Source organism: Ctenocephalides felis, unplaced genomic scaffold, assembly GCF_003426905.1.
Source record: "Ctenocephalides felis isolate EL2017-DRISC unplaced genomic scaffold, ASM342690v1 CF-g0.4_SCAFFOLD_01886, whole genome shotgun sequence".
NCBI classification, from domain to species: Eukaryota; Metazoa; Arthropoda; class Insecta; order Siphonaptera; family Pulicidae; genus Ctenocephalides; species Ctenocephalides felis.
In genome coordinates, this window is record NW_020538040.1 from 170,974,494 (window position 1) to 171,000,058 (window position 25,565).

At 29.3% G+C, this 25,565-nt stretch overlaps 1 protein-coding gene across 1 annotated transcript; it reads left to right on the top strand.

The window, feature by feature from the left end:
* The first annotated feature begins 174 nt into the window (after positions 1 to 174).
* LOC113378060 (galactosylgalactosylxylosylprotein 3-beta-glucuronosyltransferase P-like) lies at positions 175 to 25,218 on the top strand. Its single transcript, XM_026618572.1, has 7 exons — positions 175 to 358; positions 11,332 to 11,685; positions 15,116 to 15,332; positions 22,528 to 22,682; positions 22,757 to 22,863; positions 24,403 to 24,586; positions 24,663 to 25,218. Exons 2-7 carry the CDS (start codon positions 11,374 to 11,376, stop codon positions 24,768 to 24,770), a joined length of 1,083 nt encoding a protein of 360 aa, XP_026474357.1. The 5' UTR covers positions 175 to 358; positions 11,332 to 11,373; the 3' UTR covers positions 24,771 to 25,218.
* Positions 25,219 to 25,565: the final 347 nt, after the last annotated feature.

Consider the following 25,565-nt stretch of genomic DNA (forward strand, 5'->3'; position numbering starts at 1 on the left):
TTGAGAAGCGCTTTTTTTCAGAAAACATTGACTGACGTGTGATCCGTCTAAAGCAGTTGAAGAAGTGCTGGTAAGTTGTGCAACGTGAACATGCCGCATATTGTTCACAAACAAATGCGCAGAGAACTGTCAAAATCAGTGTATAATCAGTAGTATTTTACGCGCAGACAGAAATGGTTACGTACGGTGATTAAGAACGTCAATCGGTGGTTAAAATGAATGAACAATATGACAAAAATAATATTAAATATTTAAATGTTCAGTGTCACAAATTTGCGGTTAAATACAGTTCTTCAAAACTTACTCGGCTGTGTTTGCACAATATCAGTTTGTGCCTTCAATAATTACGTTTTACTAGGTATGTTTAATTAAATTGTTAATTATATTTTGCTAGAATTGCGTTTTAATACAAAAAATCATTTATATGTATGTACACATTCACTTCCATATTCGCCATAATCTCTTTTAAAGGAATATTATTTTCATAAACTAGTATTTTAGATAAATTATTAAAAAGCCGATTGTTTTGATTTAATATTTAGTTGAAAGTGTATCTGATTTTGAATCATCTAACTTCAAAATTAAATATCTAAAATTAACACAATATCTATTTGTATTCAATAATTTCGTTTTTCTAAGTATATTCAATTAAATACTTAATTAAATTTTGTTAGAATATGCAATATTTATATTTATATACACAAAAATATTTATATATATATATATATATATATATACACATTTATTTCAATATATGCTATATTTCTCCATAATCCCTTTTGAAGGAATATCATTTTCATAAAATAGTATTTTAGATAAATTATTGTTTTTATTAATTATTTAGTTGAAAGTGTATCTGATTCTAAATCATCTAACTTCCAAATTTATTTTCTAAAATTAATACAATACCTATTTGTCTTCAATAATTATATTTTTTAAGTGTAATTAATTAAACAGTTAATTACATTTTGCTAGAATTGCTATTTACTAAAATAAAAAAGTACACACTTATTTCAATGTGCTAAATTTTGCCATAATCTCTCTTAAAAGAATATCATTTTTATTAACTACTATTTTTAGATAAATTAAAAAAAAGGAAATTGTTTTGATTATATATCTCACTCTGAACCATTTAACTTCAAAATTAAATTTCTAATATTAACACAATATATATTTGTCTTCAATAATTACGTTTTTCTGAGTATATTTAAAAAATAGTTAATTACATTTTGCTAGAATTGCTTTTTATTAAAAAAAAATCATTTATATATATGTACCCACACATTTATTTCCATATATGCAATATTTTGCCATAATCCCTTTTGAAGAAATAATTTCAATAACTACTATTTTAGATAAATTAATAAAAAGGAAATTGTTTTGATTAAATATCTGATTCTGAATCATTTAACTTCAAAATTTAAAATCCAAAATTAACACAATATCTATTTGTGCTTCCAATAAATACATTTTGCTAAGTATAATTAATTAAACAGTTAATTACATTTTGCTAGAATTACTATTTAATAAAAAAAATCATTTATATATATGTAAAGAATTATTTTCATATATGTAATATTTTGCCATAAACCCTAGAGGAAGATCATTTCCATTAGTATTCCATTCCATTAATTAGTATTTTAGAAGAATTATCAAAAAGGCATTGTTTTGATTAAATATTTAATTGAAAGTGTATCTGAATCATCTAAATTTAAAATTAAACATCTACAACTAACACCATATTTATTTGTATCTTCAATAATTACTGTTTTCTAAGTATGTTTAATTAAATCATTAATTATATTTTACTAGAATAGATTTTAATACAATTTTTTGTATTATTTATTTCTTTATTATTTTATTATATAAACTGTATCTTACCATAAGTTTATAAAAATGCAATTGTTTTTAAGATGATTTTGTTGGAAGTGTTCTGAATCATCTAACTTCAAACTTAAACATCCCACGTTGAGATCTAGTAATAGTTTATATACATTAATTATTATTAATATTTACAACATAACTATTATTAATTTGGTTATTTGAATTCTATTATAGTCGTTTTTGAGAATATTACGTGCTTGGCTTACATAATTATATATTGATATGTAGTAATCAGCAATTATTTTGCTATATTTGATTCGCATGCAATGAATCTGTAAATAATTAAGTCTATAAAGTGGTGTTTCATTTTCAATTGACTTCATGTTGCATACAAGTCTTACATGAAATAGATTCCTAATAAAACATGTAAATTATATTTGTACAATCGAATAGACAATATACAATCTAAATTTTAGACTCCAACAAAAAAGTTAGTTAGATAATGAAACAATTATTCACAATAGATTTAGGTTTATTCTATCCTTATAATTCTGCTTGATTACTTGATTATAAATATTGTCTATTAATTGTTGGTTAGTGACAATCAGAGTTTTGGTTAAAATTATATTTTCTAAGAGTAAGACTTATCTGAAAGTTAACAAAATATTTTGGTTTTACATTCAATACTTCAGGTTATTGTAAATGAATAGGAATGAATAAAAATTTTCTTCAATATTTAGGTTACTGATATTTTTAATATATAGTTTACCAAATTCATAGCAATAACTAGTTGGTATTGGTATTTTGCCTTGAGGCAAGTTACTTGAACTTCCCGATATGTGTGAATCAATAAACTTAATCAATAAAAAATTAATTTATGAGTGATTAAAAGTATTCCGAGTAGATTTATTACACATAATTAAAAACGAATGAACACGTTAACTTGGAGTATTTTCTAAAAGCTAATTTTTAAAAATCAATAACTTTTATAAATGAACCAGTTTCCGTAGGACTTTAATGATTTAGTATATTCATTAAGATCAAGTACTCTATCGTTATACCAAGTAAATCGTCTAATTCTAATTTTAACAAACGTCAAAAAAACTACTCATTTTCTCAAACTTTGATGAATTTTTAAAATTAAACTACTTGTCGTAAGGCCGTAATATTTCAGCAAGTTCTATAAGACTATGTTATATATCGCCAAAGAAAGTTCTATAAAAATTGGCTTAAATTGTTTTTCAACAGTTAATTGCAAGAAAACAGCTCGGTAGATTTTTACCTAAAACTAATTCGAATCATTCCCAAAATATCTTTCGAACAGTTTTTGATTTTTTAAAATCGATTCGGCAGTATGAGCTTAAATGTGGACGAAAATTTTAACACTTTTTCTTCAAATTATAAAGAAACGTCTCAGCCGATCGCTGCACAAAACTGAGAGAAGGCAATCTACATCAAAATACTTCAATTGGCTTTTATTTTTGAAATCGGTTCAGGCGTTTTTGAGCAAACGTCGATGAAAGTTCGAATTTTGACAAACGCCAAAAAAACTATACTAATTTTTGCAAACTTTTACGAATTTTTAAAGCTAAACGAGTTGTCGTAGGGCCGTAATATTTTAGTATGATCTATGACTATGGTATCTACCGCAAAAAAAAATTCATAAAAATCGTCGACATTTTTTTTTAACAATTTATTACAAGAAAACGGAACGGTTTAAAAAAAAATATTTTATATTCTATTTTAATTTATTGAAAATTTAATTCCCATTGCCATTGGATACCCACCTAAGTTACAATTTGCAACATTCGATCGCGCGATATGTTGCAACATTAGACATGGACATAATACTGGGAATATCAAATTGCAATTTTTACACGAGACACTATTGCAAATAATCAAAGTGCAATTAACTGATTTTGTAGTTACATTATACATTCTGTTTTTGTTCAGAGATTGTATGTTTTTACTATCTTATGTCTAGAGCAAAGGTTAACGAATAAATCCACATCTATCAATATCAGGGGACCGTAAAATAAAGTGTCAGTGGTCATGTAGATTAAAATTGTACCTTTAGAAATAATAAACTTAATTGGTTAAATGAAATTTCGTAATTAATTTCCAGACGGATTGCGGAAACAGATATGAAAACGAGTAATTTGATCAATAATTTAAAGATTTATCATATGGTGAAAGGTATATAGATAAAAACATAAAAAACACTTTTTATACAAGTATCGATTTAGATAATAGAAAAAAATAGAATAAATAGAAGAATTAGAAATGTTTTCAGTCCCAATTTATCTACCTCTTCAGTGGATACAAATACAAAAACCAAAGACTTGATTAACGATCATTTATGAAAACAATGTTATTTAATTTAAGCACATTTGAAAAATTAAATTAAAAATATTATATAAAGGAGATAGAGATCTACTCTATTAATAATTCGTTTTTTGTGTTATTTTGATTATCGAACACATTATGAAAAAAATAAAAATACTTAAGGTTCGAGATTGACTCGATTAAATTTTTTTTAGAAACATAATTTAGTTTTCTCTCTATGCTCTGAATGGATGCATTTTAACAAGTTTTTTTTGTTTTTATCATATATTTATTTATTAGCTTTTTATCACTTTAATTTTTTAATGCTTGAATGTAAATGATTCAAATAGAATATTATGTAAAAGATCAAATGCGAAATCAATTAATGCTAGTTTACAATTACATTCAAAAATAGTGATTTAATAATAATTTAGTGATTTTATATAATTAACTATATTTTTAACTTCCCGTAGGATAAGTTATAGTAATCGCAAAAAAATCGAAAATGAAAATATTTATATATCTTCACGATTCAGAGGTTTTTGAACAGTTTTGGCATACCTTAGCAAAAATGGATGTGTGTGTGTGTGTGTGTTCGGATACAAATTTTTGTTCAAAAATCATTCTATTCATATTGATAAAGAGACGTGCGGATTAGTTTTCAGCAAAAGCAGGTCTAGCCGTTTCGAAGATACGGGGCAAAAAGTGCCAAAAACGTTAACACAGTTTTTAAAGGAACGGAACGTCTGATTTTAATAATTCAAAAAACATTCTACTGGTACTGACAAGATAATTAAATTTTTGGGAAGATAGGTTTAGCGGTTTCGGAGTTCTTGTAAAAAAAACGTAAATAAAAATGCTATTTGGCCGTCGAAAATAATCATTAGACATATGCACATCATATTTTCAGATATTTTATGGAGATTTTAATAATACGTTTAAATTTTGTTCAACATCGTTTGTCCGATATGCGCTTCGATATTTCATTTCTATGCAGCTAAAGCAGCGCGATATCTTTGAAAAAAAGTTCAAAATTGTCAAACTATTTCAAGATATAAAAAAAAATCTTTTTTTTTTCAAAAGTCTTTTTTTTTCAAAAAAGTCATTTTTTTCAAAAATTTAATTTTTTCAAAGTTCAAAAAAAAATTTAATCTTATTTCAAAAAATTATTTTTTGATACGGGAAGTTTCAGCAATTTGCCTTAAGGCACGATGCCATACTCCACTAGTCTTGATGTTCTATACTTCGTTGAGCCATTTTTTGTATTAAGTTATTTTAATATTCGTTTTTATCTCCGAAGCAATCATATTATGATTTCTTGTTATATTATTTATTGATATTGTTTTAAAAATATGTACATATATTAACATGAATAATGCTCTGTAATAAATTCTACGTGTCAAGAAATTAAATTAGAAGCGATATACACTGGTGATGTTTATTTTTTTTAATGATAACATGTAATCGTTTTTTTTAGTATTTATCTAACTATACTACGGATAGCATCATTTTTATCCTAGGCATACTAAAATGAATTATTTATTAATATCAATACTAAATCATTCGTATTTTAAATATTATTTCATAAAAAATGTAAGTCTTCAATTGCGTTTTGAAATACTACATTAAGGAAAAATCAATAAACCTGCTTATTTGACTGAACACCTGGTGTTGTTTTGCGTGATGTAAACATGTGTTGTTAAAGATACCAAGATATTTTAATAATCGTATTTTTACATATTGATGTTTTCCCAGATTTTACATGAGTACAGTTATGATAATAGTTATTTAATAGTAATATATTAATATAAAATTATATGGCTCATGCTATTAATATTTGTTTCTTCTTAGTTTGCGCAACTATTTGTTGAAATTTGTTGAAATGAAAACTTTCATTTTCACTTGTGTTGTATTCATGTATTCAAAAATATTTTGCTCATTATCATAAAACATATGAAACTACCTGATTTATTTTGATTAAAAAATTGAAATTAATATTTTTATTTTATTTGTGATTTGTGATTTAAAATTTGGGTACATATTTTAACACTATGGGCTCCCTCGTGGCTTAGTGGTTAAAGCTATCAGGATTCAGAAGTCCCCGATTTAATACTCGCCTCGGACAGCCTGATGTCCAGCAGTAGTGTCATAGATTTTCACCTGCAAATATAGATAACAATATGTTTTCAATTGAAAATAGACCCTACTCGGCATTGCTGCATCCAAAAACAAAGTCATCAGTATTTGTTTTTCTGATAATAAATTTTGTCAAAAAGAGATAGACCAACCGTTAGGCCAAAGTTATTAAGAAGTCATTCCAATAAGTTTATAGTTTATAAGTTCTGATTGCTGATAATATAAAAAATATTTTAAGTTTCTAATTGTAAGTACAATCCTGTGTTTTATAAGCTCAATATATTGCGATTGTATGAATTGTGATAGTATTAATATATCTAAACCGGAAATTTGAGTGGATAAAAACTCTATGTTGACAGAACTGTTTTATCATTAGTAACAGCTCGTTTTTTTGTTGTCCTGTCTTGTTAATTCGTTTTTTATTTTAAATTATATACTTATAATCAAAATTGTGTTTACAGATAATTAAATCAAAGAAATATATAAATATATATGCTTTAAAATACTAGTACAATATAATTTATTATTTTTTTCGAAATATTTAGAGCTTTTCTTTTGCAAATTATGGCCCAAATTAATGTTGATATATATGCATGATCAAAAGAAATTTTCTGACATCTTTTGACCATATGGATACTATGTTTGTTAGTTTTGTTCTTCCGCAATATTCTCTCAAGATTGGAAAAAAGATATAATTTAGTTATATGATGTTATATTGCAATTTTTTATCTACTAAAATATTTTGGTAAAACCCTAAAGCTACTTGCATTTTCCATTTTAATATCATGTACTAAATACTAAACGATGCGAGATGATACATTTTCCATTTATTCCATGATTTTCTTACATATTAATTTTTGTACATTTTGTACATTTTAATATATTTTTTTCTTTTACCAGAAGTAATCGTTTCGTCAACATAAGCAGAGAAAGTTTTTTGAATCATTCAAATCGGATGCTTATTTCTCTCAAAAACTGCCATTTTCTGCACTCTTTGATCCGTATTTCCGAAACGGCTGAACCTGCCTTTGCCAAAATCTAATCACTACTTCTCCCCATCATTGCGAATTGAATGTTTTTTTGGATCATTCAAATCGGGTGCTCCGTTCTCTCAAAAACTCGATTTCTATTTTCTGCACTCTTTGCTCCGTATCTCTTAAACGGCTGAACCTGCCTTTGCGAAAAACTAATCAGCACATCTCTCTATCAATAAGAATCGAATGCTTTTTGAATCATTTAAATCGGTTGAACCATGCGCCTGAAAACGTGAACGAAAAATTGTATCCATACATACACACACAAATATATTTTTTCTAAGGTGTGCTAAAATGTGCAGAAACCTTCAAAACGCGAAAAAATGCAAAAATTTTCAATTTCGATTTTTGGGCGATTACAGTAACTTTTATCCTACGGGAAGTTAATGACACCGAAAAATTTGCGACGGAATTCATTATTCTGAAACAGTCATAGTTTTTAATGAAATCGTGTTAATTTTTATTTGTTCGTGCGACCTTGCTCTGTAATATAAGCAATTGAACTGAAGCCAACGTAGTTGCTACAAATACGTGTTAATTAGTGAAGATTAAAAATGATTTTGTTTTAAAATCGATAGTTGCATCTATCTACTGTTTCAATTTCAACAGTTTTGTGAAGATTTACTATTGACTTACAGCCTTCAAAGTGAGACAATCATAACGTTTGCATATTGTTTTATGTGCTTATCACAGATTATTAATATTTTATTTATTACAATTCCGCAGAAATGAAAAAACTAGATTGTATGTGATTTTATCAGCTTTTATCGGTTTCCGCATTTGAGATAACTTTATTCCATATCATTGGAGGCAGGTTTAGCATTACTCATATTTGCACTAGGTATTATATTGTTTATTTTGTTATTAAACTATACATTTTTAATTGGTATAAAATACGTTTTTGCATTAAACTAATTATGAATATTTGTATAAATTCGTATTTAAAGAATTGTTATCGTTCTGCGTCAATATCAAGATATGAATTTCTTGTTAAAAAAAATTATTTGTAAGACTTATTGCTTTGTTTTTTAAAACCAAGTGAGCGAAGAGATTGAATTCAAATTATTAATTTTTCATCCATGCTATTTAATATTTACAAATTTCATTAACAGTGAATGTATAAATAATATTACAAATCAAATTCGTCGGTGTATGTACTTTGTGAGTTTTCAATAAAGTGTATAAAGAATGTGGAATGTATAATTTTTATTTAATATGACGTTGGTCAATATTAGTAATAACCGTGAAATGTAATTAAATGTATAGTGGGTTTTGTGCCACATTTTTATGAAAATGGAATTTCAAAATATACTGTTCAGGGTGCGTACCCACTGAATACTGGCAGTCTTAGTTTTGGTCTTGTAATAAGTGAAAGCTAAATAGAATTTAAATATTTGTTACATTTGAACTACATAGTCATGTTTACTTAAAAAATATAGACGTACCTTTTAGCAAAAAATTTGGTGTTGTTTGTTATACTGCTTTTAAGAAAAATGTTTTCTATGAGACCACGAGACCTTACTTTTCGAATTACAATGATCGGTTTTATTTATATTTAATTGAAGTCATAGGTTTTTTAATGATTATTTATGTGATCAAAAAATATTTTTTAAAATGATATAATAAAAAATATAATGAAGGTTTTATAGATTTTTTTTTCTGGAACGGCTTTGTGTAAAAAGATCCTTCGTCGTTTTGAACTATGTATGTATTAGTCCAATCATTATAGTAAGTTCACCTCGGAATTTGAGATACCCAGCTGTAAGTCTGTAAATACCATAAAATAGCACCCTAAAAGTTGTGTGGGGAAATCAAGCAGGCTAGTGATTGTAAAAAAAACAATTTGACTTGTCATATTTTGATATTATTAATTTTTATAGTCAATAAATTTTTTATATTTTTATACAAGTGGAGTTTATACTTTCATATACATTACTACTCCCACATTGGTGACCCACGACGATTGAGATGAAGACAAAGAGGAGTATTTTTCTGAGGATTTAAAAAATATAGATTTTGATGCAGCACCATAATCACTGGTCTTCAGTGACTATTTATAAGGTACGTCCAGTCCTCGGTTCATCGTAGTTAACGCACTTACTATCTGATACCGGACTTTCGTTGGTATACCCATTTAGTATACCCAGACCTCAGTGTTTATTGCTGGCACAAAAAAATAATTTGGAGCCTAGACTTTTCATTGGAATGCAATTCAACCTCTCCTTGTCCGTTAACTCAATAAATCGTCTTCTGATGCATTAAACTTTGGAACTGCATCTGTCAAGATGATGACTCTTTAATACGTTCTCCTTCAAATCACATCCGGTTCGAGAGTCCGATGTATGATACAAAGGGCTACTGAAGTCGACAAGATTATTTTAATCATTGTGAAAATTCATATTCTTACAGAGCGCCATCTGTTTACCCAAAATATTGTAGAAACTAGCTGTAAGTGGAATTCTGTCTTAAGGCAGTTAGGGCATCGTGCCTTAAGGCAAATTGCTGAAACTTCCCGTACCAAAAATTATTATTTTTTTTAAAAACGATTAACATTTTTGAAAAAAATTTACTTCGAAAAAATAAGATTTTTGAGAAACTATAAATTGGACAAAAAATTACTTTTTTTAAAAAAAAAAATTTTTTAAAAAAAAAATTATTAAATTAAAAAGACAAAAGACAAAATATTAAGCGCGTAAGCGCGGCGTCGCTGTCTAACGCGTAAACATTGATACGGAACCCATAGGAAAATAAACAAAATTTATACTTATTGTTAAAATCTCTATAAAATATCAGAAAATTTGATGTGCATATGTCTAATGTTCATTTTTGACCGCCAAATGGCTCATTTTTTTACTTTTTCCTCCATATCTCCGAAACCGCTAGACCTACCTTCATGAAAATTTTATCGATTCTTCATCTTGTCAATACAAGTGACATGTTTTTTGAATTATTAAAATCGGACGCTCCGTTCTCTTAAAAACTGAGTTACCGTTTTCGACACTTTTTGCCCCGTATCTCCGGAACGGCTAGACTTGCCTTCGCGAAAAACTAATCAGCACGTCTCCTTATCAATATGAATCGAATGTTTTTTGAATTATTCAAATCGGTTGATCCGTGTTCCCGAAATCGTCGACGAAAATTTGTATCCGCACATACATACACACACGCACACACACACACACACATACATCCATTTTTTCTAAGGTATGCCAAAATGTTCAGAAACCTCTGAAACGTAAAGATATATAAAAATTTTTATTTTCGATTTTTTTGCGATTACTATAACTTACCCTACGGGAAGTTAATAAAAATTAATACAGTAGATCGTGGCTGAATCTTCGAAGTTCACCAAGACATCGAGGTTCAGGAAGTTCACTACATGACTTATATTCAGAACCATAAGCAGAGTTTGAAGATGATGGAAGGTCGAATTACCTACCATACGGTGGATCTGCCGACGAAACTGTCATTTATTTCTAATTGACCAGTATCACAACACTGCTATAATTTGTTTTCCCACCATTTATTTATAACGTGTTTCCCTGTATTTTTTTTTAAACTGTGAGGTCAACCTGGGCAGGGAGTGTGTGGGGAAATCAAGCAGGCTAGTGATTGTAAAAAAACAATTGGACTTGTCATATTTTGATATCATTAATTTTTATAGTCAATAAATTTTATATATTTTTATACAAGTGGAGTTTATGCTTTCATATACATTACTACTCCCACATTACTACTCTCAAAACCTACATATGGTTGGGTGCACGTGCCATATGTAGGTTCTGAGACAACTTTTAGGGTGTTCTTTTAGGGTATTTACAGACTTACAGCTGGGTGTCTTGAGTTCCGAGATTCTTACCTGATTTAAGCATGAATGACTGGACAATTATGTTCATGTCATGGCTAATTGAGAACACTGTTACACGCAATAACTACTCTTGATTATAAATTGTGTTAAATTGATGTTATAAATTGTGCAATAATTTCCGATTTTTTTTTTATTTAATTCTAGAAATGAGCCAAACAGTTGCGTTCGGGATGAGACATTAATGAAATGGCAGTTCCCATGCTGAAACCCTTAACCAAAGTTTATATAACCGTGATCGTTGGCGCTTGCGTGGTATTGTATCAATACCACCTTTATAACACATGGAGCGGTGATATCTTTCAAAGGGCGGAAGCCCGGCAAGATGTGGACACAGATCACAATTTCGACAGTAGTCGGGGTAAAGATCAGTCAAATATCCAAAGAATGATCAGCGAACTGCAGGCGCAGCGTAATGTGTTCGCGTCCGCGGACTCTTGGCTCTGGGATAGGATGCGCACAGAGCTCAACAGCCAGTATCAGATTCAACATCCGGCCCTTGTGAGTAAAATTTTGTTGTTTAGCATTCATATCTGTATCAATAAAACATACAGTGGAGACTAGAGTCACGTTTTCATTTAACTAATTTTACACATCATCAACAGATGTGTATTCAACGAATCGTGCTCTCCAAACATGTGGTTGATGATAATTTACGACTAGTAGTGGATGGCGTTATGCCTTAAGGCGAATTGCCGGAATTTTCCGAACCGTAATTTAAAGTTTTTTAAAAATGCATTCAATTTTAAATTTGAAATAAAAAAATTAATTTTTTTTTGAAAATTTTGGAAAAAAATAAATGTTTAGATTGAGAATTAAAAAAATTTTTGATTTTTTTTTAAATTTCGATTTTTTTTTAATATTTTATGATTTTTTTCCTTTTTAACTTCAGGTAATTATAGTAATGGGCCGAAAATCGAAAATGAAAATTTTTGCACATCTTCACATTTTGAAAGTTTCTGAACATTTTGTCAGAAAAAAATGGATGCATGTGTGTTTTGTATGTCAGGTTCAAAAAACATTCGATTCCTATTGATAGGGAGATGTGCTGATTAGTTTTTGGCAAAGGCAGGTCTAGTCGTTACGGAGATACGGAGCAAAGAGTGCACAAAATAAAAATCGAGTTTTTGAAAGAACGGAGTATCCGATTTGAATGATCCAAAAAGCATTCAATTCGTAATTATATGGAGAAGTGGTGATTAGTTTTTGGCAAAGACAGGTCAAACCGTTTCAAAAATACGGAGCTAAATGTACAAAAAATTGCAGTTTTTGAGAGAACTAAGCATCCGATTTGAATGATTGAAAAAACTTTCTGCTTGTGTTGGCAAAACAATTGCTTTTGAAAAAAAATTATTTAATTTTTTTTTCATTTTTTTTGTATATCGAAAATAATTCAAATTTTGTTTTTAATTCTTGCTAATAGTGTGCTTTTAATTCTAAATCACACTTTAACTTTGCAATTCAGTTTATATAATTCTTATAAATATTAGACAATATCAATTCAAAAAACATTTAATATTCCTTGAACATTTTGTTACGGTACGGAAAGTTCCAGCAATTTCCTTAAGGCACGATGCCACCACTAGTTTTTTTTTTTGAAAATTTTAAAACCCCTTCAAGTCAGTCGATTGGTCCATACTGTCGAAAAAGTCGAGGGCATTTTCTTGAACTATATCAAACAAATCTTGGTTCAGAACCAATAGAAATAAAAACAAATATTATAATTATTATTAAAATCTCCATAAATCGTCTTATAATTTGATACGCCTATGAGTAATGATTATTTTTGACCGCTAAATTTTTTAAACTTTTTCCTGGATCACCGAAACCGCTGAACCTGCCTTCGCAAAAAATTAATCAATTCAAGTCGGACATTCCGTTCTTTTTAATAGTGAATTGGCATTTCCGTGGCTTAGCTTATAATAAAAACTTTCAAGTTCGATACCCACCACGGACAACCTGGTGTCAAGCAGTAGTGACACCGGTTATGTTTCCAAGTGAAAATAGCCCTACGGAGCATTGCTGCAATATATCACCATTAGAAAGTCCAAAGAAGATATCCAAAAATAGATAAGAGCAGTACCTCAGTTAGGAAAATCGATGTATTGTCTTTAAGAAGCGCGTCTTTACCTAGAAATAAGCATCGTTGAAAACAGTTCATACAACACTTAAAAGTTCTGATTTCCCTTAAAAAAATATTGTATGGACTAGATAAACAGTTTAAACAGTTTCTTTGTTAGTATGAATACGCAGTTTATCGTCAATATTATTGGAGTTTTTGTTTTCGGTTATGCCCATATCGTCGTACTGCTTCGTTTATCAGCGAAAGTTCATATAAAAAAATGAATATTCAAAGAATTACTCAATTAAAACAATTAATACCCAAAAAAACTATTACATTTATGATACTGATGTACATAAAGCTTATTGTTCATCTCGTTTTTCAATATTGTATTTTTGAAAATGAATATACCATTTTACAAAATTGAATCTAATATGGATATTTAACTTCCCAATTGATTTTGATAATCACTCGCAAAATACGAAATTATTTTTTTATCTGTTTTTTACATTTCTCAATTAATTTTGCTTTTATCGCAGAAAAAACTAGTGGGGCGCGTGGCATCGTGCCTTAAGACAAATTGCTGGAGCTTCCCGTACCAAAAAAAATTTTTTTTAAAAAGATTAACATTTTTGAAAAAAATTTACTCTGAAAAAATGAGATTTTTGAGAAACTATAAATTTTTGACAAAAACTTACTTAACTTAAAGACTTCTTGAAGAAAAAATTATTTTGAAATATTTTGGAAATTCTAAACTTTTTTTTCAAACCAATCGTACTTTAACCTCATAGAGACGAAATATCGAAGCGCGTAAGCGCCGCTTCGCCGTCTAACAGATAAGCACTGGTACGGAACCCATAGGAATGTAAACAAAATTTATACTTATTGTTAAAATCTCTATAAAATATCTGATAATTTGATGTGCATATTTCTAATGATCATTTCTGACCGCCAAATGGCATTTTTTTTACTTTTTTTACTAGATCTCCGAAACCGCTAGACCTACCTTTATGAAAATTTGATCAGTTTTTCATCTTGTTAATGCAAGTAAAAGTTTTTTGAATTATTCAAATCGGACGCTCCGTTCTCCTAAAAACTGAGTTATCGTTTTTGGCATTTTTTGCCCCATATCTTCGGAACGGCTAGCCTTGCCTTTGCCAAAAACTAATCAGCACGTCTCCTTATCAATACGAATCGAATGTTTTTTGAATTATTCAAATCGCTTCATCCGTGTTCCCAAAATCGTCTACGAAAATTTGTATCCGAACACACACACATGCACGCACACATGTTCAGAAGGTTCTGAAACGTAAAGATATATAAAAATTTTCATTTTCGATTTTTTTGCGATTACTATAACTTGCTCTACGGGAAGGTAATAAGTGTAGGGTGAAAATGTGTATTATGTATTTGTATGTATGTTAGAATTTGCCACGATTTAGAAATAACGATGTAATCGATTTGAATGAATCGAAAAATCTTCGGTTCGTACTGACAATGCACAGAACTAGATATACATATACGTTTCGGAGATACGGCGGGAAAAAGACCAGAAATGATTATTTGGTATATGAATATAAAATTATCAGATTTCTATCAGAAACGTAGCTTGCCTAAATTTGTAGGCAAGCTACGCTTTGCAGTAAATTTACTCTACTCTATCCTGGTCACTCAAATTTACTTTGCTCTACACTTACTTTTCACTGGTCGTCAAACTTATCATAATTTTTTTTTAACTTCCCGTAGGGTAAGGTATAGTAATTTCACGCCATGCATGTGTATTTCAGGTGGTGCAGAAACCAAATATTATTCAAATTTATATCTGATACATCATGATATCTTATATTACGTTACATTACTCTTTATCAGGCTTCCGACCAGGTATCAAAACCCGATGTGCCTCCCCTGTACGTCATAACGCCAACGTACAGGCGGTCAGAACAATTGGCCGACTTGACCAGGTTGGCGCACACTCTGATGCACGTTCCGAATTTGCACTGGCTGGTCATCGAGGACGCAGAAGTCGCTACCCCTCTCGTAACAAAGTACCTTCAAAGGACGGGCATGAATGTCGTCCACCTTACAGGTAAAGATGATTATTAGAAAAAGTAAATCAATGTTCTTATTTCAGAAGTTGAATGAAATTTTATTATTTATATTTGTATGACACGACGGGGTCTGTGGAGTGGATTAAGTGGCACAACTAGTGTGAAATTTTCAAAAAACCGAATTTTCAATTTTTTCATATTTCGATATACCTTTAAAAATAATACACAATTTTAAATCGATATCTTAAATAGTTTTTGAGTCACCACAATGTAAAGATTATATATATAGTATTATAGTATAACGATCATTTTATCTTTAAACGCGTTTTTCTCGAAACAGCATTTTCCGAATTTGCTGCAGCGATTACTCAAAAACAAATGATCCGATCACTATCGATTTTTTTACATGTTCTATATATAGTTCTCCGTAAAATGAACTATCGATTTTTTGATCGGATCAAAAATTGAATTTTGGCAGTCCGAAAACGACCAAAATTTTGAGTAAAATTCGACTTTTTTTTAGAAAAACGCTGTCATTTTCTCAATTTTTGATTTTTTTTTCTTTATCGTAGTTCATTTTACAGACAATATTATCTAGTTTAACGAGATTTTTTTTTTTAAATTTCATCCACGTAGAAGGCCGGAATCACTGCAGCAGTGAAGGGCCTTCTTTTGTCGCGCCGTTGGAGATCGACGATAACTTAAAAAATATTTAATTTTTTTCTTCAAAAACTTTACTATGTATTCTTAAAATATGTATAAATATATTCCTAAAATTTTGAAATGATTGATAACGTAGTTTTTTTAATATAAATTCCAAAAAATCACCTTTTTTTAGGCGGATTATACTAGTTGTGCCCCTTAAGTGGATCTTACTGTTGTATTATATTTATTATGTCTGGAACAATGCCATTGTGTTGTTCCAGATTGCATTATTTTTTGCCCCAGATATGTATGTGTGTGTGGTTTTCTGGCTCCAAGCCATTGTATCAAGGTTAATTATTGGTCGTAACTTTTCCAGCCTGTAGATTTTTTTCATAGTCCAGCATGATTTTTGCTAGCGATTTTATCATATGATACCAAAAAATTGTTAGCATTGGTATATTTAGTAATTTAATTAAGTCGACTGTAATGCTGTTAAAACGATTATATTGGCGCCTCACTGTATTTAATGAAAATTTCGAGCATTGTTTGAAAATTATCGTTTAATTTACTTTTTATAATTTTTCAGATATATAATATTCAATATTTTGTATATGATGGAAGGTATATAGCTAGAAACTTTTTAAACACACAACCATCCAGATAATAGAAAGAAAACTCAATCATGTTACTAAAAATTAAACTAGTGGGGCGCATGGTATCGTGCCTTAAGGCAAATTGCTCGAACTTCCCGTAGCAATTTTTTTTTTTTAAAAGATTAACATTTTTGAAAAAAAAATATTCTGAAAAAATTAGATTTTTGAGAAACTATACATTTTTGATAAATTTTTTTTTTTTTATTTATTTTTGTTCTTTATTTTGACATAATTTGGAAATTCTGAACTTTTTTTCAAAGCAATCGTACTGCTAGACGAAATATCGAAGCGCGTAAGCGCCGCGTCGCCGTCTAATGGATAAACATTGGTACGGAACCCATAGGAATGTAAACAAAATTCATACTTATTGTTAAAATCTCTGTAAAATATCTGATAATTTGATGTGCATATGTCTAATGATCATTTTTGACGGCCAAATGGCATTTTTTTTTACTTTTTTTACTAGATCTCCGAAACCGCTAGACCTGCCTTCATGAAAGTTTGATTCTTCATCTTGCCAATAAAAGTAAAATGTTTTTTGAATTATTAAAATCGGACGCTCCGTTCTCTTAAAAACTGAGTTACCATTTTTGGCACTTTTGCCTCGTATCTTCGGAACGGATAGACCTACCCCCGCTAAAAATTAATCATCATGTCTGCTTATCAGTACGAATCGAATGTTTTTTGAATTATTTAAATCGGTTGATCGGTGTTCCCGAAATCGTCGACGAAAATTTGTATCCGCACACACACACACACGCACACGCACACACATACATCCATTTTTTCTAAGATATGCCAAAATATTCAGAAACCTTTGAAACGTAAAGATATATAAAAATATTCATTTTCGATTTTTTGCGATTACTATAACGTGCACTACGGGAAGTTAATTAATCTTTTAATGACGTTTATAGAAAGATATGTAAGTCTATTAAATTTGTTTAGAAACATAATTTAGTTTTCACTCAATTACCTGGATGGATGCCATTGTTCAAAGTTTTTGAACAATGCAAACATAATGCTCTACCGCTTATAATGAAAACAAAAAACATTCAAAGTGCAAGTAATGATTATCAAATAATTAAAATTGAAAAACATTTGTGGAAGATTGAATTGTATTGCGTTGTGAATTAAGTTCGTCTTAAAATAGCCGTTATTATTCAATTTTGGATTAGACCTCTTAGTTATTTTTCCTAACTATTTCTTTATTTGATTGATCCTTATTTCAGTTAATTTCATGATAATCCTATCAAAAATGAGTATTAATATGTTGGCTAGAAAATGCGTATCGCGTGCAAATAACAAAGCTGGCTATATGGAGCTTCGTAGATTTGTATTGCGTGTAAGTAGCCTTGAGTGAGATAATTTATGCATTAATACTACAAAGGATTGTTATCACTTCCATTAAATTTAATAAAGCAATATCCAAATTGAAATGACTTACTTCATCTAATTGCTCGACTGGGTCAATACTAATGTATTATTGAATAAGATACCATATAACAAAGAAGTTATTAATGTCTCTATAGTAACAAACGTTTGCGTAATTATATAATTCTATGATAAATTCACGATATTATTAATTTTAAAATTGACCTATTTGAAAATAAAAATTGAGAGTAAAAACTTTTAATGGGCTTGGCCCATTATATCCCACTTCGATGAATTTTTATAATTAAGCCACTGTAAATCTATAATTGCAACAATTAATCACGAAGAAACAGCGCGTCTTTCTCTACCAAAAACTAATAAGCACTAAACCCAACAAACACCGTTTTCATATTTTTTAAATTTTTGAATTTGGTTCAGGATTTTTGGCTAAAATGTGGACGAAAATTTTTGCACTTATCTGCTGATTCTAAAGAACGGTTCTGCCGATCGTCGCAAAATCCTAATTAACGCGAGTACTTATCGAATCAATGGATTGCTTTTAAATTTTTGAAATAGGTGCAAACTTTTGGAAAAACATCAACAAGAAGTCAAAATTTGGCTCCCGTGGACACAATCACATACATGTACATATATACATATTACATACTTCTTCCAATTTTGGTCTCAAACGTTTCGAAACAACTTGAAACGTCGAGAAAACAGATAAAAAAAAAGTTGTTTATATTGGGCGTGTCGCATATGTTTTTCAATGTAGTTTTTACCTGAACACGAATCTAAAGCCAAATTTGAGGGTTGAATGGCAAAAATTCGAAAAAATTAAAAGAAACTAAAGCTTTGATCTGGTAATTTTTCTGCATGATTTTTAAAATCTTATTATTTCTGTCGTTTCCTGACTCTTTTTACATGAAATGACTATTGAGTATTTACTTAAATGATCTATTAATTATTTTTTTTGTAGATTACAGCAGTAATTTGCAAACATATTTTCAGATATTCAGTTGCAATTGCAACCAATAGGCAACAATAATTGAAATATTATCATTTCTGTCGTTTCCTGACTCTTTTTACCTTAAATGACTAATTAGAATTAACTTAAATGATCTATTATTTTTTTGTAGATTACATCAGTAAATTGCAAACATATTTTCAGATATTCAATTGCAATCGCAACCAATGGCCAATGGGGAATAAATATGTTTGCAAATTACTGCTGAATTATACAAAAAAACTCAGTAGATCTTTGAATTGAAACTTAATAGTGATTTAAGGTAAAAAGGGCCAGGAAACGACAGAAATTATTTAAGATTTCAATTATAATGGAGAAGAATGATTAGATCGGAGATTTTGTCGTTCTTTTTTTTCAATTCTCTGCCATTTGACCCGCCAATTATGACCTTAGATTAATTAATAGTAATTCAAGGTAAAATGGCCAGGAAACGATAGAAATTATTTAAGATTTTATCGTTCTTTTTTTCAATTTTCTACCAAATCCCCAAATTTTGACTTTAAATTAATTAATAGTAATTTAAGTAAAAGAGGCCAGGAACGACAGAAAATTATTTAAGATTTAATTATAATGGAGAAGAATGATTACATCGGAGATTTTGTCGTTTTTTTTTTCAGTTCTCTACCATTTGACTCCTAATTTCGACTCTAGATTCGTGCTTAGCGGTTAAAACTACATTAGAAAACAAATGCCACATACCCAAAACAGACAACTTTTTTGTGGACCTGTGCTATTAGTTATAATTGTTAATTATAATTATAATTTTCTTTCTTTGTTTTTTTTTTAATGAGTGTGGTGCTATTTAAAAATGCATCGGATTTTGTGGACAAAACTGTTGTCATGCATCGATGGCCTGGTGTTTGGGAAACTAATTTTACATATGCGCTATAAATGCAACGCCTTTATGGAGCACGTGTCAGCAATACTCTATAAATACGATTCTGCAGCCGGTTATTTATCTATCACTATCGCTTCAACACAAAACAGCGATTCAAATAATTGAACAAATATGATCTATGAATATCAATAATTAGACTGTTAATTAATGCTTCGCGTGGTCTATAAAATATTTTTACAGTAGAAATGGCTGCGAATGCACGCAGCGTGTCGCTTCCTCATTCAAATTAAAATCGTTAGTATTACAATATCGCGCTTTCGCGATTATGCCTGTATGATGTATGATGTATGAGTTCTTTACGTGCCTTTTAATCCGATATTTATACGAAAGTTTTTGATCGATGTTTTAACATAGAATTCATTTGTATCAAATCTAGCACGGATAGTTGCAAACCACACGCCTCTGAGTTTCAATAAATTTTTGAAATGTATATATATATATATATATATATATATATATATATAATTTTTCTAACATGAGATTTTTTTTAATAGGCATCCAGATAATAGAAAGAAAACCAAATTGTTTCCTAAAATGTTAAATTTAATTGACTTTCTTACGGTTCGAGTCCCAGTTTGACACTTTTTGAGTGTCTTATTAAAATTAACAAGTGGTTATGGCATTATGCATTAAGGCAAACAGCTGGAACTTTCCGTACCAAAAATTAAATTCTGTATAAAAGATAATTTTTTTTAAATTTTGAAAGTTAGAATTTTTTTTTTTTTATTTTGAAGTATTTTGGATTTTTTTTTTCTAAAGCAAACGCACTGCTTAGCTTCATAAAATATCCGATAATTTCATGTGCATAAGTCTAATGATCATATTTGACCGCCAAATGGCATTTTTTTAAAAAAAAATATAGATCTCCGAAACCGCTAGACCTGCTTTTCCAAAAATTTAATCAGTTTTTAATCTTGTCAATACAAGTAAAATGTTCTTTAAATTATTAAAATCGGACGCTCCGTTCTCTTAAAAACTGAGTTACCGTTTTTGGCTGTTTTTGTCCCGTTTCTTCGGATCGGCTAGACCTGCCTTTAGGAACTAATCAGCACTTCTCCTTATCAATCGAATATTTTTTTGTTTTATTCAAATCGGTTAATCGGTGTTCCCGAAATCGTCGACGAAAATTTGTATCCGCATACACACACTTACACGCACACACACACACACCCATTTTTCAAGGTATGCCAAAATGTTCAAAAACCTTTAAAACGTAAAGATATTAAAATTTATTTTTGTTTTTTTTTTGCAATTATTATAACTTACCCTACGGGAAGTTAATTATTATATATTAAATTTCAATGAAAATATTCAAACCTAACAACGTAAATAACACATGATATAAAAATAAAATGGAGTGATAAATAAAAAATTTACAACACAAATTATTTGAAAAACACAAACCCAATCGTGGTATTCAAGGATCCAAGATAGAAATGATCAAAGAAAAAATTTACTTGAATGGACAAAAAACGTCATCACTCAATATATTGATTAAAAAAAAAAGTAAATTTGATGACTTTTATTATTAGAAAACGTGTCTTAAGCGGGATAGGGACATGTTTCTAAATGGAAGGACCGGTGTTATATGAAAAATCGTATTGACCATAATCGTCTTAACGGGTTCTTATTGTATTATATTAAGCCCGGACCAGAGCATTTGCCTTGCTATTCTGAAATTTTGAATTATATTTTAAAAATTCTAAACGCGGTAACGCGTTTTATTTGCTGGACTTCAAAATCGACAATGTTTTATTAATTCTATATAATGTAATTAAAAATCTTTGAAAAAAATATTATTTTCAGTATTAGAATATTTGTTAAATGGCATAATTTGCATGATATTAATTAACGCGTGTTCAGTTCAAAGAGCCTGCATATTATCTCTTCTATCAATTGTAAGTCTGTATATCGGATATGAAAGCTTCTTTACAATGATTTATATCTATTTATATCTATTTATATATATATATATATATATATATATATATAACATGCAGTAGTATTTCAAATCGTTAAAGATGTATACTGAGTAATTTTATATTACTATAACAAAAAAAGTTTTCTTTATGATTTAAATTTTTCTTAATGAATTTTACAGACGTTTTGAACCCTTTCTTGTCTTATCTTCAATGTATATAATTAAAAACCACAATTACCACAAACGATGAACAAATTATGTGTATAACAGTCACATCTGTAAAATAAAATATTTCATTTTGAAAAATCAAACCAAAATTAAAAATATATGACAACAATTTTGAGGTGTGATTCACACCTCAAAATTGTTGTCATATATTTTTAATTTTGGTTTGATTTTTCAAAATGAAATATTTTATTTTTTCACACCGTGTGAACTCATAAGTTTGGTAAATATGACTTAGAGGTGTCATTTGTTTCTTGTTTATGATTGTTTTTTTTATTAATTATCTGTATGTGTTCATATGTGTGTATTATGCATGTATGTTTGCATTAGTATAAATGACGCCTCGCCATCTATTTCTTCATTTTACCCTGTACTATACTTTTGGTTTGAATTTAATAGAAAACATAAAATTATGAAATATTTTTGTGTTCATGATTTAATAATTTATGTTAAAATTGATTGTTGATTATATGATAAAATTTTATTTTAGCACCGATGCCAAAGAAATATAAAAGTAAGACGGTGAAACCCCGAGGAGTTTCCAACCGAAATCGTGGCTTGGAGTGGATTCGCGCCAACGCCACAACCGGCGTTTTTTACTTTGCCGATGATGACAATACTTATGATCTACAACTCTTCAAACAAGTCAGTATAAGTAAAACAATTTTTTATTATCATAATAATAGTATATGTATTGTTTAAACATTTTTAATTTGCAGATGCGCTACACGAAACGTGTGTCTATGTGGCCTGTAGGTTTAATCACGAAATTGGGGGTGAGCAGTCCGGTAGTTAAGAATGGAACGCTTGTAGGATTTTATGATGGGTAAGTGATAGTAATTATAACAATTATTTATAAGATTCTTAAGATAAGAAAACTAATATAAAATAATATAAAATAAAATTAATTATAAAAACATCGTACTCCTTAATATAAAAGATATATCTGCGAACCCTATATTATTATATGTATTGGGTTGTTTGGAAAGTAACTTCGTTTTTATAGACATTTTGTCACGCAATTTTCGAACAATAAACAAATACTTTAATAAATTATGTATTAGCAGTTTTGGCCGAACATCTTTTGTCATATTTATGGAATTAGCATAATTCCGAGAACATACATTTTTTGGTCGTTATTGGCAAAAAACTGATAAAAGTGCTTTTTGACATGCTGGTTTGAGGTAATGGTTTTACAGCCCAAAAAATTTAATAGTGGCCGGAACAAATAATGGTCCGATGATGGCAAGTCTGGAGAATATGATGAATGGGTCATTGGGTCCCATTAAAGCTACAAAAGCTTTTGGCGATTGATCAAACTTATGTGAGGTCTTGCGTCGTCTTGATGCAGGACTTATACCTTGCTTGTGGGTCAATTCTGACCTTTGTTATTGAAGTATATCATTTAGTTTATCCAGCTGATGACATAAGGCATCCGAATTAACTTTTATGTTATCCCGGAAAAGCTGAAAAATGAACAACTCGTTTAAAATTTTACCAAACATACTGCATCACCTTTGTCTGGCAAATTTCAGCTTTGCACCTGTTTTGATCAGGTTTTTCTTTTTTGTTTCATTGGAAATTGTGTGTATTGTATTCTTTATATTCTATTTGACATTTTTAGTGGCAATTCGCTTCAAAACCTGACAATTTTCAGGACTTTTCAGAGGCGAATCGCGGACGCCAGTGAGACGACACACGTTTCTTTCTATGAGAACCATACATTGAGTTTCGAGAAAAACTCCAGACCTTTTGGGTAGTCATAAACTGTTAAATTTAATAAATTTTAACTCAATGTATTTTAACTCATGTATTGTTATTCGCCGATTTGCATCAACTAATGCCTTTCTCGCGTCTTTATCAGCTTCAATCGTACTTTTCAATCGTGAAGTTGGTGCATCTTGGACATCAAAATACCAGGAATGAAATTTAGCAAATCAGTTTTAGCACTGTCGTACTATCAACACGTCATTTCCGTGCACATTAGTCAATTTCATTTTGTCTTAAACAGTATTTTCACCTTTTCTATAGCAAACGAGTAAAATATGTCGAAAATGCTGATTAATTCTTTCCGTATGCAAAGTGGGACCATCTGAAAACTACTGCATGTAAATGATTAGAATTTTTTACACTCAAGCCTTGAAATATTTTTTCAAATCATATAATAATTACAGGGCTTAAATGTGATGTTAGGTTCAAAAAATATAGTTAAATTCTGGTGGTAAAAAAACGAAGTGACTTTCCGAACAACCTTATATACTATATTTGATTGTACTTCTAACAGTTATCTCAGTTGATTACTCTACATTGTACGGCTTTATAATTTTAATAACCAAAACTTAATGATTTATGCGTTTTTTGGCAGATGGATGGCTAATCGCAAATTTCCCGTTGATATGGCTGGTTTCGCGATAAACGTTGAGTTTCTACATTCGCGTCCAGATGCCAAAATGCCATATAGGCCAGGCTTCGAAGAAGATGGCTTTTTGATTAGTCTTAAACCATTTGAACCCAAAGATATCGAGCTAATGGCCGATAATTGCACTAAGGTGAATTATTTTTAATTAATTAACATACATATATTTTTAAATTCAAATACATAAATTGTGTCAATATATTTTTTAGATCTTGGCATGGCATACGCAAACAAAGAAGAATGAACCATCTTTGCCTTTAGACTTGAAAAAATATTCTGATACGAATCTCGTGGAGTTGAAGAAGATTCTTGTCTGATAATTCTGCATAAAATAACCAGTCGAACAAATAGAAAAAAAAACATAATTAAAATTACAGTTGATTCCTATTACCATAGGATATTAATAATAATAATTCTAACCATAGTTTAAAATTCCAGATCCAAAAAATGTCTTTAAAATTCTTAAGTAACACGACTATAAATTTTAGTCATATATACTCATTTTGCATTAGGCTATCGTCTCTTTTTCTTCGAATATTTAGCGAATTATTAAATGCGTAATATTTATTACGTTATCAAATTGGGCCGAGAACAACTTATAATACATGTGGAATGCAAACGCAAAATAATCGGTCGTGGTTTGTTGTTTATATAACTTGGTTATAGTATAATTAGCGATTATCGTTTATTTTGATACGAAATTATTGCAACTATTCAAATGTTTTCACATACATTCATTCATTTAGTTATTTTATTTCTAAAGATAACAAGAAATTACTTTTGCTCAAGTATTGGTGCAAATACAAAATACATTTATCAACAATTGAATCATAGTCGAATAATTTTCGCAATTTTCATGATGATTTAGCAAAGTATTTTTCAATGATTTTTGTCTCAAATTAAATTTATTTTGTTGGGCGATATTTAATTAATTTTGGTCCGAAATAATTTGATGCTGTTATAGTTTTTGAACTTATTTATTTTTAAATTTACTAATATTATATTTAACTCTAAATATTATAAAATCGAAATCGAAAACCACTTTTATCGAAATGCTGATTCGAATCCAAAATTTTATCGACCATCTTATTTTAGTTGAAATAACCTTTGCA